The 18,412-nt window shown below is 42.4% G+C and overlaps 1 protein-coding gene across 2 annotated transcripts in view; it reads left to right on the forward strand.

Moving 5' to 3' along the window:
- The first annotated feature begins 2,597 nt into the window (after window positions 1-2,597).
- Window positions 2,598-18,412, forward strand: part of MICU3 (mitochondrial calcium uptake family member 3) — an 87,451-nt gene continuing 71,636 nt past the window's right edge. Inside the window, exon 1 of one of the 2 annotated variants that reach the window (XM_061584118.1) lies at window positions 2,598-3,206. In XM_061584118.1, coding sequence (XP_061440102.1) covers window positions 2,862-3,206 — 345 coding nt within the window. In that variant the 5' untranslated portion in view covers window positions 2,598-2,861. The remainder of the gene's footprint in view (window positions 3,207-18,412) is intronic. The other variant, XM_061584119.1, reaches the window with a different exon arrangement.

Below are 18,412 nucleotides of genomic sequence, written 5' to 3' on the forward strand. Positions count from 1 at the left end.
TTTTCATTTATTAGATGAGCTCTTGCTCCTGAATCAATATAGAATTTATTGTCATAACATTTTTCAACATGAGTTACTTGAAAGCCCTTTGCACTTTTCTTTTCTGTCCCTTTTAAATTCTTTATTTCTTTCAGGCTTCCCTTTCTTGTCACATTGGTCTTTAAGGTGTTTTTCTGAATTGCATAGATAGCAACACTTGGCTTTCACACCTTTGGATTCCATTTGTTCCTGAAATCTGCATTTGACTGGCTGTCGGCTAGAAGCTTGGCCAGTTTGTTTACTTAAGAAAGAGGAGACTCCGTCTTCTCTTGCATCAGCTTTTCCCTTGTTCTTCTGAAAGAACTGCGCTCTAACTTCAGAAATAATCTCGTTTAGAGTTTTGTTTTGTTGTTGCATTATAACTACGGAAGTCTCCATATATTTTGGGAGAGAGCCCAGAAATAAAGCTATTTGAACTGGTCCTTCCAAAACTGTGCCTGCTTCCTCTATCCCTTGGACTAGCACCATGAATTTTGTAAGATGTTCCTCAAAAAAATCATCCCTCATTTGCAAATTAATAAGGCTACGTAGCATTGCAATTAAATGCCCTCCGCTTTTCGGTTTATGATGGGATTCAAGTATAGCCCACATCTGTCTGGCACTTTTACAAGTCATAATCAGGGAATCTGAGAGTCACTTACGCATTTAGTGATCAGGTCTTGCACCGTTTCGTCTTTCTCCTTCCAAACTCTGTTCCTCCTGAGAAGCATTCTCTCTTGGTTCCGATCCTGTAATTACATCCAACAGCTTCTGTTGCCTCAGGTGTTTTTGCATGCAAAATTCCTACAGTTTCCATCCTCTGGGTTCCAGTCTGTGGAGACCTAGCTGCTTAGGCCATCCTAAGTAAACCTCTTGACTGACTAAAACTCTGAAGCTTCCTTGATTCAAACACAATAGCTCCTTTAATTGCTCAAATTTCCATTTGCATGGCTGGGCCCATAACCTGTCAGAATTCTATTGAGTTGTGCAGCAGAGTTGTGTAGCGCTGCGGAACGGAGAGTATTGAGCGAGCTTAGTGTGTATGTGTTTGAATCTTTGCTAAGATTCTATCTTCCCTGCAAATTAGTCAGACAGAGACTTTAAGCTTTAAAATAAGAAACAACTACTTTATTCTGGAAGTACATGCTTGATAGGAAAGAGTTCTATATCTAGCTAACTGGCTATGCTGGAGCAGCCTGCACTGGTCCCAGTGCTGGCCCTCATCCTGATTGAGAGGAGAGACAAAGAGAAGATGTCTGTTCCCCTCTCGAGAGAAAGAGAACACTGAGAAAGGCGGGAAGGAACTGGGATCAACATTCCTTTGCTTATCAGCCTAGAAGGGGAGAGACAGCAGATGATCAAAGGGATAGGTATAGCCTCAACCAGCAAGAGGTCTAGCTCTCTAGCTACCCTTATTAACCCCATGCAGCCTTAACCCACCAAGTTGGAGTTGAACCTCATACATTCCAACAGTATCTTCAACTAAGTTGGAATTTTATTATGTGATTAAAATGACCTTTTATGTTCTTAAAGCAAACATCTCAGTGGGAGGGTCTCAGGTACACATCCAGACATAAGTAGACACAGATGTGCATTTTTTCCAATAGGACATATTAGCCTGCAGGTGCTACTGAAAAGTCATTAATTTCATGACTAAAGACTCCAACTTCAAGGAAATGAGCAGCACCAATATCTGTTGATATTCATACACATTTGGAAGGGATAAATGTAAGTCTCATGCCCAAAGTCAGTTTGAGATTTTAACATTAGGTAAAAGTAATGTGCTGATAAGAAACTTGATGAATATTGCAAGGTAATACGATTTACGAGTAGATTTTGCCAAAAGCTCTTGGTTATCAGAGACAGATGGAACCTCCATGTTTGAGGGAGTATACCTCTGATTTCTAGATGATGGGGCAAACAACAGGGAGTGATCATCACTTTTACACCATTTGACCTTCCCAGGGGCAACACTAAACTGAATGGATCATCTTGGCCAGGACCAACCATGCAATGTTGGTGTTCTCATTGGGCCAGAAAATGTAGAAAGAGAATAGGTAGAATATAGGGCTAAATATGACAAGAATAAATTACAATCTGTATTTCCAATGCTACATCTTCTTAAGCAATGGTCCTGTTAGGGTGATCAGGTGCAAAACAGGGCAGGGCTCTTGTGCCTTTGATAGTTTAGTATAGGGAATTTCAGCAGATGTATAATATCTCTGAAAATGGAAATGGACTGCCTTCAAGTCGATCCCAACATATGGCAACCATATGAATAGGGTTTTCATGGTAAGCGGTATTCAGAGGGGTTTTTACCACTGCCTTCTTCTGAAGTTGAGAGGCAGTGACTGGCCCAAGGTCACCCAGTGAGCTTCATGGCTGTGTGGGGATTCGAACCCCTGTCTCCCAGGTCGTAGTCCAACAATCTAACCACTATGCCACACTGGATCTCATAATCACGCTACACGTGCTGAAATCCCGTCTTTTACGAAACTATTAAAAGCATAGGAGCCCTGTCTTCGCTTGTACTTGGCCATCCTATATCCACTTTACATGGGAGAATAAGCCCCTTTCAAATCAGTGTGGATTACTTCTGGGTAGGCGTCTGTAGGGTTGCACTTGCCAGTCACTTTAAATCTTTAATCGTGCGGAAAGAAACATATGTATAAAGGGGCTGAGGTTTGGAATTATCGGTGAGTGTGAAGGGCTGTAAACTGAGTAGAGAGGGGGGGAGTGTGAGGCGGAGCAATAACGGGAATTTGGAAAAGAACTTCTCGTCTCGCGAGGTTTCACCGTCGCAGCGGCGGCTTCGCTTTCTGTCACTTTGCTCAGCCAGCACTATGGCAGCGCTGCGGGGTTTCCTGAGGTGGCGGCGTTGTCACCTCCCCGGCAGCAAAGACCCGGAGCTGGCTCACCGGAGGCGCCTATGGGGTCTCCGGACTAGCTCGAGCAGCGACGGAGCGCTGAGCGGCTTGGGCGTCGCAGCGGCAGGGGCAACCGGCGGGGCGCTCGCTTGGTTCTTCTGTCAACGCTTCTACGACCTTTCTGACGAGCGCCGGCAACAGCCTCCGCAGCGCCAGATGCTGGGGGCTAATAGCCCAAGGGGACGAGGAGGAGCCGGCGAGCCTGGCCAAGGCCGCGGATTACTATCCATCCCTGTGGCGGCGGCTGCCAAGGAGACGGTGGTAGGTGTATAATGAGGAGGACGCAGTGAGAGAGCGGGGGGAGCCCCTCCCTTCCCAGGGGGCGGGGCTCAAGAGAATGGTTGTCTCTAGGGATGCTCGGGGAGGATTTTGTAGCAGATGCTGCCCGTTAGCAGCTCGCCCTTACTCTGGCAGGCAGGGCTCTTGTGTTCATAACGGTACCGTGCCAGGTAGAAATTCAACGCCAGTTCCCAGGCTGAAGGTGCGGTGGTGGCAGATGCTTTACCCGTTGCATATCTGTCTGCTCTGTAACTCTTGAACTGCTAGAGAACGAGACCATCTGACAGTAGACGTAGTTCCTTCGGATGCGTCTCTGCAGTGCTCCCCGTCTCTTCTCCTGCGCCTCCGTCAGCAGGGACTTTGCTGGGTCAGCGTCTCTTATCACAGCTGCTGTTTTGGGAAGGGAAAACAAAGACGAGTTGAAGAGGAAATTGAACTGCTTGCCAAGGATGCTGTGGCGTTGGTATAGCTCCCTACCCCCTTGTGTCCTTGGCAAGGTCCTTCCTTCTCACCATTTGTCACAGAGCTGCTTTGTATCTGATCATTAGCTATGTGGGGAAAACATCCATATGGAAAAATACATGAAAGCAGAGCAGTATATGGTTTGTTTGGTTTAAAGCATTTTTACCCCACCTTCTAGGAAGGTTCCTAGAAGGGCATAAGCAGATCAGTAAAAAATCAAGGCAGTCCCTTTTGATTATCTCTTTCATGCTCACACAAGTTCGTTCCGTTACATCTGCACATGGTGGGATGTTTCGATTGGACCAGTGTATTTATGGATGCACCAAAATAGGCAGAAATTCACGAAGTGCTTTGCATTATATGAAATGTTTTCCATGTAGGAAACTTGCTGTGTTTTGAAGTGATCCTTAATGTGGGGGTAATGTGCACCCCAGTGAATGGGTCTTTTAATTGCCTTTTCATCTGACAATTGGCATTCTTTTTATCACACTCTGCACTTTCAAACAATTTTTCTTTCAACTTTGCCAATGGCAAAGAAGTTTGCTTGACAGATTATTTTTGTTAACGCTTTTTTTACATTAGGAAAGAAGTGTATCAAGTTGCCAGTTGATTTGTGTTAATTATTTTAAAAACATACCAGCTAGTGACAGCATATACAGATTCTTTTTCATATAATAAAGATGAATATGAATGCCCTGGGCAATGTAGGATATGCCCTGTTGACATCACTGTGTACTTGGTAATTCTTGAAATACTAATTGTTTTCCATTACAGGTATATATAATAGTGGCTGTTGTACAAATGTTAACAGGATGTTGCAAAAGCCCTGCATTAGCAATTTTGTACACGGGTATGCATATTAAATAAGGTGTAATCCAGGTAATTGCAAACCCCAAGTTGGGCTGTTCAGACTTTCAATTTCTTATGCATTGTTACGTGGGCAGTCCATGTGGAGTATTAACATAAATAATCTGGGGAGAAGATTGTATTCTGCAATTGACAGATTTATTAATGATTATTAAGAGTCAAATATAGTAAAAAGCAATGGATTAATGTTACATCCAACTATATAGATATAGAAATCTCCATCCCGCCCTTCCTCCCAGTAGGAGCCTAAGCAATATTACTATTAAGCATCACACATGTACACTGAATCAGTGTCATCAGATGCTGTCAGGACATGGGTCCTAAAGAACTCCAGTTGTAACTGAATTCAGAAATAAGACTGGAAGAGATTCAAAGATCACATGATTCAACCTTCTGTCCTGACATAAATATTTCATGATCAAAAATTGTCCTCATTGTTCAGGTTATAGTGTACTACAGAGGACCAAATTGTGCCCTAAAAATATGCTAACAATTTAGGGTATTTTCCTAGGCACTAGGCAGAATGGGCTTTTTCATTTTAATTTTATGGGCAGAATGAGGACACTAACAAGGTGGAACAAGAATATATATGTCTTCTCTCTTTCTCAATGTCTCATTTGCCATTTTTCAGTTTAAATACTTAGTGCTTTCAGTTGCGAATGATAGTCCAGAATTATTCCAGTGTGATATTTCCAGTGTGCATTGTAGGCACAATATTAAAAAGAGCTGTTTACCCACACTCTCAAAACAATCAACTATCTCCAGATCTGCTAGATTTCTCCTTATTCTTTCAAGCTGCTGTGGAAATGTATGTGTTCCCTAGTAGCCCTTGTTTGTCTCACTGTGTAGTGGCAAGCTTCCTATCTTTCATTCTTCTTTTTATTCAGGGTAATTTCTCCCCTATTGCAATAGCGGGTTGCTTTGGTATCTGGATAATCATAGAAATGTAATGGAGAGGGGCTTGGTTCATGAGAGGGCCCCTAGTTCATGAGAGAACCTAGTGCTTTTTGGGGGGGGAGGTTGCTTGCAAAACTTTTCCAGGGATTGGGCTGAGGGAGGGGTGTTGTTACTTGGATCCAGGGATAATCATCATCAGCACTGCCTGATGCCCACAGTAACTATATCAGGGGTCACTAACCTGGCACCCATGGGCATCATGGTGCCCACGAAGTCCTTCCATGTCATGCCCAGGAAGGGGCCCCAGAGACTGAGCTTTCATTTTTTAAAAAGGAATTCTCTACTCCTCCTAGAAAGAAAGATATGAAACAAAATGTGCAGGTACCTTTCTAAGTGATTTCTGTGAAATGAGCCAGCTTAACTGTTCCTGCCTATCAATGATTTTAGCCAATTAGTGAAGTCAGAGCTGTGATTGATAAGTGAGTTGTTTGGACATCAGGCAATAGGAAACCCTGGGATCCTAAAGGGATCCTGTTTTTCCCTCTCCTTTAATGCATTTTTCCTGCTTTTGTCTTATTTTCTAGTATTTTTTGGAATCTCCATAATTTGCCCTTCCTTTTTTCTTAGCAGTCAGGATGCATCTTTCCTGCATGGTTGGGTATTCATCTGACATTAAGTACTCCCTAGAACAGGAGTTGTCAACCTTTTTTTGGACCAGTGGGCACGTTTCATATTCTGAGACTGCTGTGGGAGGCTGTTAAGACCCACCACCTAAATGGCAAATGCAAAATGTGAAAACTTTGCAAAAAGGCTTAGGTATGTCTTCTGCTTTGCAGGAGCTGATGTCCAGGCACTCATTAAGAATTCACTGTATAGTTTATTTACAGTACAATGGTATACATGTCTAATTTAGAAGTAAGTCCTTTTGTGTTTAATTGGGCTTACTCCTAGGGAAGTAGATAGAGGATGGCAACCTAGACTTTGGTTTAAAGTTGACATTGGGGAAAACAGGTTTCTTGTGCCTTTAACAGCTGTATTTCCACAATCGGGACCAGCTGGACATAGTTGACATGAGGTGTTCCAGGGAGGTGAGGCAGCAGCAATGACTGTATTCTCTCTAATTTTGTGTCATGCCATGCCCCCATGGCAACCATTTTCACACTGGCACCCTCAGCAGCCTCTCAAAATTCAAAATGTGCCCCTAGTCCAAAAAGGATCACAATCCCTGCTGTATATACCTCTCTGTAGTCCACCTTCTCCTGTGGATGAAGGTTCAGGCTACCTTGAAGCATTGCAAAATAAAATGATTTGACTGGAGCCTATATTGCAGGGCTCACAATGCAGCACACATGGGTGCGAGAGGGCGCACCAGTACATCCTGTGGTGCCCACCAAAAGTTACATAAATAGCCCCTTGAAATCCACAGTGCACAAGGCTTTTAACTCTTTCTGCTCAGTTCAGTTTACATTGGCTTCATTTTTCATATACTCCCCTACAGCAGCCATTTTGTGTTATGCTACACTCCTATGGTAGCCATTTTAAGGCCTGTACCCATCGCACTTTCTCAAAATTTCAAAGGTGCCCACTGATCCAGATTGGCAACCCCTGGCACAATCAAACTGCCATCTCTCCTGCTCAAATGTTATGTCTGTGTATAGCCTCACCTTGTTTTGTGTATGATCAGGAAACATATGTGCGTCAAGGGAATACCAGTGAAAGAAAAGTCCCTTCAAATCTAGACAAAGTCCTGGTAAAGGAAAAATTGTTCCTATAGCAGCCATTTGAGTTGCAGTTGGTAAGGACACTTTTGATAGTTCTCAGGTTTTCAATTTGCTGCTCCTTATGTTGTCATCATTATTCCTAATGTGCAAATCTAAGTGTGTGTATAAATGCTTGTACATTCAAGATTGTTTAAACTTCTGAAGCACTTCCACAAACTTGCCAAAAGACTTTGCTGTTTGGTTACTGCAAGAGACAGACACAGCCATCCTGTATCTTCTGGGGACTGTAAATGTTTAAGAGTACAGCAAGGATGCACCGATCAGTCTTCCTTGTCGAATGTTCTGTTTGATTCCCCTAAGGTTTTGAGAGACAAACATTGTATAAGTAAAATATGAAAGTTGTCTCAGATGGGGCTGGGGAGTAGTATTAATATGCAGGAAGTACATACAGCCAGTAGAAGAAATACTTGGATTCTTGCCTTCCCAACTAAAAAACTCCACTCTGTTTTGGTCAATTGTTGCATGCAATTGGCCCAAACCATACCCCAATATGGGCTGTTATATTCCACCTAAAGTATGGGAAAATTACTTTACTAAAATGTATGAACAGGAGGTCGCTTCCATCAGCTTTAAAGGCTTACCTCATGTTATTCCTGAATGGCCTCCGGTGAGTCCTAATGAAATCATGGAACTCATAACTAAATTAAAAGCTAATAAAGCCCCGGGTTCTGACAGTATTCCAGCGGAAGTTTTCAAAGTTCATGCAGATTGGTGGGCCCCATTGTTAGCTGCCTTATTCACGCAGATAGATCATTCGATGCAAATACCCAATGATTGGGGAATAGCCATAATTGTTCCAATTTACAAGAAAGCCTCGCTCTATGATCCGGCTAACTTTAGACCTATAAGCCTGTTAAATATTGTTAGCAAACTATACTCGGCCCACCTTTATGATAAATTAATCTTATGGACAGAACAGAACGAAATACTAGCCCCAGAGCAAGCAGGCCTTCGTACAGGCCGCTCAAATATAGATCATGCTCTGGTGCTTCAGCATCTTGTTAACAAATATAAGGCAGGAACTGCAACAGCGTTATACACTGCATTTATTGACTTAAAAACGACCTTCGATTCTATCTCGAGAGAAAGGCTCTGGAATAAGCTGGGTAATTCCAATATTGATACTCGCCTGCTATTACAGATTCGAGGTTTATATGATAACACATATCTTCGTGTTAGGTGCAATAACATGGGACAGTTAACAAACCCCATTCCTACCTATAAAGGGGTTAAGCAAGGCTATATCCTGGCCCCGTTATTATTTAATATCTACATAAACTCAGTAGTTCATAGGCTGACATCAATTATATCACATTGTCCAAAGTTGGCTGATATTCCTAGACCTATTCTGATATACGCAGATGATATCATGCTAATTTCAAGAACCCCGATAGGCCTGAAAAGACTGCTTGTTGCGATAGCCTTGTTTTGTTCTGAAGAATCTTTAATGATAAATTATGAAAAATCTAAAGTAATGATTTTTACTAACAAAAGAACAAAACATATCTGGAGGATAAATGGCCATATAATTGAACAAGTCAAAGCATTTAAATATCTGGGACTAACCTTTCAAAACACTGGCAATTGGACCTTACACACGAAATTGGCCATCATAAATGCAAAAAGAACTCTTAAAGCTTTATTATCTTTCTATTATAATAAAGGAAGCCAAATCCCTATCACAGCCATTAAAGTCTTTAAAGCAAAAATAATTCCTCAACTGCTATATGGCTCACTACTGGTGAGAAGTTTGTGCCCTTGGAAGCAGTTCAAAATTCTTTTCTAAGGTCCATACTCGCAGTTCGTAATTGTGTCCCTAGCTTTATTCTAAGAATGGAAACAGGACTCCCCTCACTAGAAGCTCTAATTTGGTGCCTTAGAATTAACACCTGGCTTAAACTAATTTTTAGCCCAATAGGATTGGCTCCCCATATACTCCAGGATAAATTTCACTCTTTATGGGAAAAGATGATCATTGATAAAATAACAAAACTGGGGTTCTCAATCTCTGAAATTATATTAATGGGTTTCTCAAAAGCTAAAGAGATTATTACTCAACGAGTTAAAGATGTGGATCTTCAGCAACATTTGATGCTGGTGAAAAAACATATCCATAATACTAATCCCCAGTTCGCTATGCCTTATCTATCTAATCTATCTCTACCGAAATTCCGTAAAGCGTTTACGCTGGCAAGACTAAACTGTTTACCATCTGCGGTTCTAGAAGGTAGATTTAAAAAAATACCCTATAATGACAGGAAATGTCCCTGTGGTGATGGTGAGGTAGAGTCAATAACCCATGTCCTACTCCATTGTTCATATTATCATGAGGCTAGATGTCACCTAATTAGCCCTTTATTCTCTCATCTCCCTGGAAGAAGTGATGCCTTCTATGTTGAGTACCTCCTTGCTGACTGACAAGTTTATGTAACTGAAGCGATAGCTAAATACTGTGCTACAGCTATTACATCTAGGAAAACTCTAACCTCAGTCATTTGAATTTTTAATAATCTTGTAATATGTTTAGTATATTTATATTTGTATGTATTTGTTGTGTTTGCTTTGGTCGATGACTGTAATAAACTTGACTTGACTTGGCCTTCCTACAGTCCAGGGAAAATTAGAGTACATATCTCTGGTGACGTCAGAGAGGCTATGAAAGGTTCAAGTCCTGCTGTAGTAGTATAGACAGAGCTTTCACAAAGGTACTAAAAAAATCTTGGATGAAAGCGTGAAGCACTTCTTTGCCTAAACTGATACTTTGCATTATTTAAGCATTTTATGGAAGTATTGAAACGTTTCCCAAGTACTTTATATAATAATCTATGCTCATAATGAAATATACAATTTTTGGGGTGTGCTTATTGGGTGGGGGGTAGCCTTTTAAAATGTTAGGGTAGTGGTTCCCAAAAAATTGCTGATCGCGTTGACAGACCACTTAATGATTTTTCTGCCTGTTGTAAGCAAGTGTAATCTATGCCAGATGCTGTATGGTTTTTAAAATTGTATTTGTATTGTTTCTTTTATTTCTTAAATTGTATTTTATATATATTACAGTTTGCATTCCACAGAATTCAAACTGTAGCACAATAAAATGCAATATAAGAAATAAAAGAAACAACAAAAATACAATTAAAAATCATTATGAATATTTAATGTGGATGTGCTGCAGATCACCTGAGTTAAGCTCATGGACCACAGTTTTGGAACGTCTGTGTTAGAGCAAATAAAGATCAGAGCTACAGTGTGATTGATAGTAATAGTGGGAATTTTCTGCCATAGCTACACAATAGCTTACCTAGCTAAATGGTTCATTTTTAGAATGAACGTAACCCTTTTAACAACATAAGAAGAGCCTGCTGGATCAGGCCAGTGGCCCATCTAGTCCAGCATCCTGTTCTCACAGTGGCCAGCCAGGTGCCTGGGGGAAGCCTGCAAGCAGGACCCGAGTGCAAGAACACTCTCCCCTCCTGAGGCTTTTGGCAACTGGTTTTCAGAAGCATGCTGCCTCTGACTAGGGTGGCAGAGCACAGCCATCATGGCTAGTAGCCATTGATAGCCCTGTCCTCCATGAATTTGTCTAATCTTCTTTTAAAGCCGTCCAAGCTGGTGGCCATTACTGCATCTTGTGGGAGCAAATTCCATAGTTTAACTATGCGCTGAGTAAAGAAGTACTTCCTTTTGTCTGTCCTGAATCTTCCAACATTCAGCTTCTTTGAATGTCCATGAGTTCTAGTATTATGAGAGAGGGAGAAGAACTTTTCTCTATCCACTTTCTCAATGCCATGCATAATTTTATACACTTCTATCATGTCTCCTCTGACCCGCCTTTTCTCTAAACTAAAAAGCCCCAAATGCTGCAACCTTTCCTCGTAAGGGAGTCGCTCCATCCCCTTGATCATTCTGGTTGCCCTCTTCTGAACCCTTTCCAACTCTATAATATCCTTTTTGAGATGAGGCGACCAGAACTGTACACAGTATTCCAAATGCGGCCGCACCATAGATTTATACAATGGCTGTTTTATTTTCAATACCTTTCCTAATTATCGCTAGCATGGAATTTGCCTTTTTCACAGCTGCCGCACACTGGGTCGACATTTTCATCGTGCTGTCCACTACAACCCCGAGGTCTCTCTCCTGGTGGGTCACTGCCAGTTCAGACCCCATGAGCGTATATGTGAAATTCAGATTTTTTGCTCCAATATGCATAATTTTACACTTGTTTATATTGAATTGCATTTGCCATTTTCCCGCCCATTCACTCAGTTTGGAGAGGTCTTTTTGGAGCTCTTTGCAATCCCTTTTTGTTTTAACAACCCTGGACAATTTAGTGTCGTCAGCAAACTTGGCCACTTCACTGCTCACTCCTAATTCTAATGAACAAGTTGAAAAGTACGGGTCCCAATACCGATCCTTGAGGGACTCCACTTTCTACAGCCCTCCATTGGGAGAACTGTCCGTTTATTCCTACTCTCTGCTTTCTGCTTCTCAACCAATTCCTTATCCACAAGAGGACCTCTCCTCTTATTCCATGACTGCTAAGCTTTCTCAGAAGTCTTTGGTGAGGTACCTTGTCAAACGCTTTTTGAAAGTCTAAGTACGCTATGTCCACTGGATCACCTCTATCTATATGCTTGTTGACACTCTCAAAGAATTCTAATAGGTTACTGAGAGAGGACTTTCCCTTGCAGAAGCCATGCTGGCTCTGCTTCAGCAAGGCTTGTTCTTCTATGTGCTTAGTTAATCTAGCTTTAATAATACTTTCTACCATTTTTCCAGGGACAGAAGTTAAGCTAACTGGCCTGTAATTTCCAGGATCCCCTCTGGATCCCTTTTTGAATATTGGCGTTACATTTGCCACTTTCCAGTCCTCAGGCACGGAGGAGGACCCGAGGGACAAGTTACATATTTTAGTTAGCAGATCAGCAATCTCACATCTGAGTTCTTTGACAACTCTCGGGTGGATGCCATCCGGGCCCGGTGATTTGTCAGTTTTTATATTGTCCATTAAGCCTAGAACTTCCTCTCTCGTTACCACTATTTGTCTCAGTTCCTCAGAATCCCTTCCTGCAAATGTTAGTTCAGGTTCAGGGATCTGCCCTATATCTTCCACTGTGAAGACAGATGCAAAGAATTCATTTAGCTTCTCTGCAATCTCCTTATTGTTCTTTAGTACACCTTTGACTCCCTTATCATCCAAGGGTCCAATCGCCTCCTTAGATGGTCTCCTGCTTTGAATGTATTTATAGAATTTTTTGTTGTTGGTTTTTATGTTCTTAGCAATGTGCTCCTCAAATTCTTTTTTAGCATCCCTTATTGTCTTCTTGCATTTCTTTTGCCAGAGTTTGTGTTCCTTTTTATTTTCTTCATTCGGACAAGACTTCCATTTTCTGAAGGAAGACTTTTTGCCTCTAAGAGCTTCCTTGACTTTGCTCGTTAACCATGCTGGCATCTTCTTGGCCCTGGCGGTACCTTTTCTGATCTGCGGTATGCACACCAGTTGAGCTTCTAATAAAGTGTTTTTAAACAACTTCCAAGCATTTTCGAGTGATGTGACCCTCTGGACTTTTGTTTTTCAGCTTTCTTTTTACCAATCCCCTCATTTTTGTGAAGTTTCCTCTTTTGAAGTCAAATGTGACCGTGTTGGATTTTCTTGGCAATTGGCCATTTACATGTATGTTAAATTTAATAGCACTGTGGTCACTGCTCCCAATCGGTTCAACAACACTTACATCTCGCACCAGGTCCCGGTCCCCACTGAGGATTAAGTCCAGGGTTGCCGTCCCTCTGGTTGGTTCCATGACCAACTGGTCTAGGGAATAGTCATTTAGAATATCTAGAAACTTTGCTTCTTTGTCATGACTGGAACACATATGCGGCCAGTCTATGTCCGGGTAGTTGAAGTCACCCATTACTACCACATTTCCTAGTTTGGATGCTTCCTCAATTTCATATCTAATCTCAAGGTCTCCCTGAGCATTTTGATCGGGGGACGATAGATCGTTCCCAGTATTAAGTCCCTCCTGGGGCATGGTATCACCACCCACAACGATTCTGTGGAGGAGTCCGCCTCTTTTGGGGTTTCGAGCTTGCTGGATTCAATGCCTTCTTTCACGTATAGAGCGACTCCGCCACCAATACGTCCTGTCCTGTCCTTCCAATATAGTTTATATCCAGGGATAACCGTATCCCACTGGTTTTCTCCATTCCACCAGGTCTCCGTTGTGCTCACTATATCAATGCTCTCCTCTAAGACCAAGCACTCCAGTTCTCCCATCTTGGTTCGGAGGCTCCTAGCATTAGCGTACAGGCACTTGTAAGCAGTGTCTCTCTTCAAGTGTCTTTGGCACTTGTGGTTTGGCCTGTGGTAATTTTGCTCTTCTGAATTTATATCCTGTGCCCCTGCTCTCACAATGCCTACTTCTAGGCCTACCACTTTTAAAATTTCATCATTTTTTTGGTTTTTATCCCAGGGGGGAGGTTTATTCCGAACCGGACCTTCCTCAGCTCCTGTCGGGTTTCCCCCCTCAGTCAGTTTAAAAGCTGCTCTGCTACCTTTTTAATTTTAAGTGCCAGCAGTCTGGTTCCATTCTGGTTCAAGTGGAGCCCGTCCCTTTTGTACAGGCCCGGCTTGTCCCAAAATGTTCCCCAGTGCCTAACAAATCCAAACCCTTTCACCCGACACCATCGTCTCATCCACGCATTGAGACTGCGAAGCTGGGCCTGTCTGGCTGGTCCTGCACGTGGAACCGGTAGCATTTCAGAGAAAGCCACCTTGGAGGTCCTGGCTTTCAGCATCCTACCTAGCAACCTAAATTTTGGTTCCAGGACCTCACGGCTGCATTTCCCCATGTTGGTGCCAACGTGCACCACGACCACTGACTCCTCCCCAGCACTGTCTACCAAACTATCTAAATGATAGGCGATATCCGCAACCTTCGCACCAGGCAGGCAAAACACCTTGCGGTCTACACGCCCATCACACACCCCACTGTCTATGTTCCTAATGATCGAATCACCCACTACAAGGATCCCTCCACCCCCTGGAGATATATCCTCGGCACGAGAGGATAGCTACTCATCCCCCAAGGAATGGGTCCCTTTTAAGGGATCGTTTCCCTCTTCCTCAGCTGGATGCTCTCCTTCCCCAAGACCATCGTTGTCCATGATAGCAGGAGAGCTATCATCGTTGGAGTGGGACACAGCTATAACGTCCCTGAAGGCCTCCTCCACACACCTCTCTGCCTCGCTCCGCTTTTCCAGGTCCGCTACCTTGGCCTCAAGGAAATGAAGTCGTTCCCGGAGAGCCAGGAGCTCATTGCACCGAGAGCACACCCACGACTTCTGTCCAACAGGCAGATAGTCGTACATGCTGCAGGCGGTGCAAAACACTGGAAAGCCCCCACACCCCTGCTGGCTTCTTACCTGCATAGTTTTGTTTAAGGTTTATTACGTCAATGGGTTGGAGACTGAGGTTTAGTTGAGGTTAGGGAACAGACGGGCAGAGTGGGGGGCCCTGGCCTCCTCGCCCTGCTGCCGAACTCGCTCTGCTGCTTAACTCGCCTTGACGCTTTGTCAGCTGGGGCCTTGACGCTTTGTCAGCAGGCTTCCTCGCTAGGGTGCTCTGACTTTATATGTGTGGCTGGTTCCTCCCAGCTACTGCTGCCAGCCAATGATGTGTTACTTGAGGCTGATGGCTCAACTATCAGCTGGGGCTTAACTCTTTAGGATTATCTCAGGCTTCCTTCCTTTGAAGGCAGGCTTCCTTCCTGAGCGAGGGGCGGGGCTGTTTAAGCTTTTGGCTGCTTTTAATCTAAGCAAGTGGCTGCGACTTCCAGGCAAGTCTTTTTTGTTTGTTGTTTTCCCACCTAGAACAGCCTGACCTTTCTTTAACCTAGGGAAACAGAGCTTGTGGTTGTGTTTCAGGAAGGCTAAAGCTGCCCTTTTTAGCAAGGACTGAGCTGACTCTCTCCCTGTATGTATCGGTGGAGTTTCCTTTTTCTCCTACGCTCCGACTGGAGACTGTCGCCGTAATTCCAGTGAAGATGCTAGAAACAAACCTCATCTCTTTGGAACTCTTGTTCCTCATGCATATGAGTTGAAGGAGGTTACTTTTTCAAAATGACAACACTCCAGATACTACTAACTGGTTATGTGGGTTTTAGGTCTTGGTGGTTCTGTGAAGAAACATTTTGTGTTTGAATAAACTGATTCTTTAAAGCACACAAAGATTATGAAGAACCAGCAACATCAGGGAAATTTTCCATCCAAAGGACTATTGGGCGATAATACTACTTACATGTCGGGTATTTGCAGATAATAGAACGAGATTCATGTATTGGACTAGAAAAATGCATTCTTGGAAAATAATATGAAGATTCAGAACAGGTCTTTAAGGAACATGTCTATACATACAGCAGATTTAAAGAAATGTTCAGAAATGTATGCCTTGGCTGTGTTCAAGTGTAATGCTGAACCATGATTTAGCATTATGAGAATAAGCCTAACTTCCTCCCTACTCTGGGTTTACACTCTCTCCTCTGGCAGAGCCCCAAGGAGGAGATTGGAGGATTCTGCTTCCATTTTAGATTAACTACAGCTTGCCATGTTATCCAGACCTAGATAAACTATGGTTAGTATAAACAAGCCAGCTTCATAAACTGTGATTTGAATTGAAAGTGTGATTGGCTCGTTTCCACTAACCACAGTTAAGATTAACCAGAGTTTTTCTGGGCTTGCATGACGCAACAGGCTGTGGTTAATCAAAAACCTCATGGCTGTGCCAGAGGAGAAGGAGTAGTAAACTGTTGTTTAGCATGATGCCTGAATCAGCCCCCTGTGTTGTATCCAAAGTAGCGCTTAGTCACGGTCCTGTCAGTACAAGGATTTCCACTTGTACAGTAGGATTTCCCCCCGCACCCCACATATCTGTTCTAGGGGTTTCCCCAATCCTCTGGAGAAGAATTGGGAAGGGAGGAGAGGGGGAGAAAGTTCTATTGCACAAGCAGAATTTTTTGCATTGACAGGATGCCTTAGAATACTCTCCCATGTCTTTTTATCTAGCAGACACATACAGGATTTGAGCATAATATAGAAGTACTCTGGGGAAATCCTGACATCTGCTGATCTGGAAATATATGTCAGTTTTTTCCAGTTAGATTTTTCACATTTGTATGTGAATATGATGTCAAGAAGCACTGTGTTACTGGACTTGCCAGTAGTCACGATCTAGGACAGCTGAAGCTTTGTGGTATAATGTCATGTAATGTACAAAGTACAGGAAATACCTTGGCACCAAATAGTTAACGTATTGTGATAATGTACATATTCCAAGACTACATAAGTGTTTGGTAGGATAGCAATAAGAAGTTCTGGTGCAGGATAAATGTATGTTAAATTTGCAGAATGTATGGCAGATTTTGGTCAAAGAGTTTTTGGAGGAGAATTCTGAATCACTATAACTGTGATATATTTGACCAAACCGCTTCTTTCTGCTTTCAAATTATGGTAGAAAACATAATATTTTATATATTGTTACTTATTGTGTTTTTAGAATATTTATATACAATCCTATAGTCAAACAAAAACATACAGCAAGACTACTAGTACTTTCTGCTAGAGAGTTTGTGAAGTACCAAAACAATTTTGTCTGCTTTGGGATTTTCCCACACTAAGAATCTGATGTTTAACCTTTTGGCCACCCAGCATGCAAACAAAATTATACCACTTTTATCTACTTGGGAGCATATTTTGTTAGCCTGAGGCCAAGTACAGCACAACCTTTAAAAGAAAGTTTTCTTTTCCTTCACTTCCTTTATTTGTTCAGAATTGCACTAATCTCAAACTTATTTTGCATCAAGGAATGTGAAAATTGCTTATATAAAATTTTAAAAACCCATTTGTAACAAACTTAAAAGTTGTAAGAACTTGGCTTGAAGATTGGATATGATAATTTCATGTAGAGATTTGGGGAGAATATGTTTTGTAGTCACAAAGTTTTTTTAATATTGTGTAAAACTCAGCTGAATAATCATAATTGAACTGTAATCCTGTGGCCCCTGTGCTTTGGATTTGCACAATAACTTTTCTTTCTAAAGGTTGAGTGCTAAAATGCAGCTACTACCTTTCGGGGCAGATTGTGATTTTAATCCAAATTTCAGATGAATTATCTATTCCACTTTAGAAATAACATATGATAAAATGGTGTTACACAGATTAAGGTGCTTTAGATTTGTGGAATCTCCACTAAACCTGTGGAGCACCAGACATGCCACAGATTCAACCATGGCAGATAAACCAGTGCAGGTCCCTTGATATATATGGCAGTGGAACATCTGAAGGAGCAGAGTTGGTGAGACACAGGCAACATAAGGGAGGAACACATGTATGCCAAATCCTGTGCTTCATCATTAATACAAAGCCTCACCCCTGTCAAAGACACAACTGTACATCAACACCTGATCAAGCACAAATGAATTCCCTCACATTGATTTCAATGGGAGATTTAAAAAAAAAAGCCATTCCCACATTGTCTGTGTTGCCACAACAGAGCCTAGGATATGGTGGAACTCAGCACTGAATCGCAGAACACCACTACCAATATGTAACCCCACACAGAGTGACTACAACTCAGATAGCGAGGCATGTGGCTATATCTGTTTGGCTTCACTTTGCGCTCGGAAGGGGAACTCTAGGGATGGGAAACTATGGAGAAAAGGCACTTTGAATACTTGTACAAAATAGCACAGATACAAACTTGAGCACATTGCTAGCACTGCTCTGCATAGAACCCTTACAGGTATCCTTGCCTCAGGAGGATTACAGATGCAAACATCAGATTCCTTTCCAACAACTGGGGCTGCCAGGACAGAGCACCCCACACAAGTAAGCAGGGGAAGGGGAAAGCAGATGCTACAAAGTCGGAACTTCTGTAATTGCTCCTCTCCGCCTCCCCACTTTGACATGGTATCTTGTCTGAACCGTATCTCTCACACCTTTTCTTCCCTGCTCCACTCCAATAACTGGAAGTACCAGAATAGACACACCATACAGTTTAGCAAGAAATACAGTGGCTCTTCCACCTGCATGTATATCTCCAGCCTCTGTGTAATGCAAGGATAGGCTCTGTCAGACTTGTAAACATTTTGACATGATCATGTGTGGATTAAGTAGAATACATGT

Source organism: Rhineura floridana, chromosome 9 (genome assembly GCF_030035675.1).
Source record: "Rhineura floridana isolate rRhiFlo1 chromosome 9, rRhiFlo1.hap2, whole genome shotgun sequence".
In the NCBI taxonomy this organism is placed as follows: domain Eukaryota; kingdom Metazoa; phylum Chordata; class Lepidosauria; order Squamata; family Rhineuridae; genus Rhineura; species Rhineura floridana.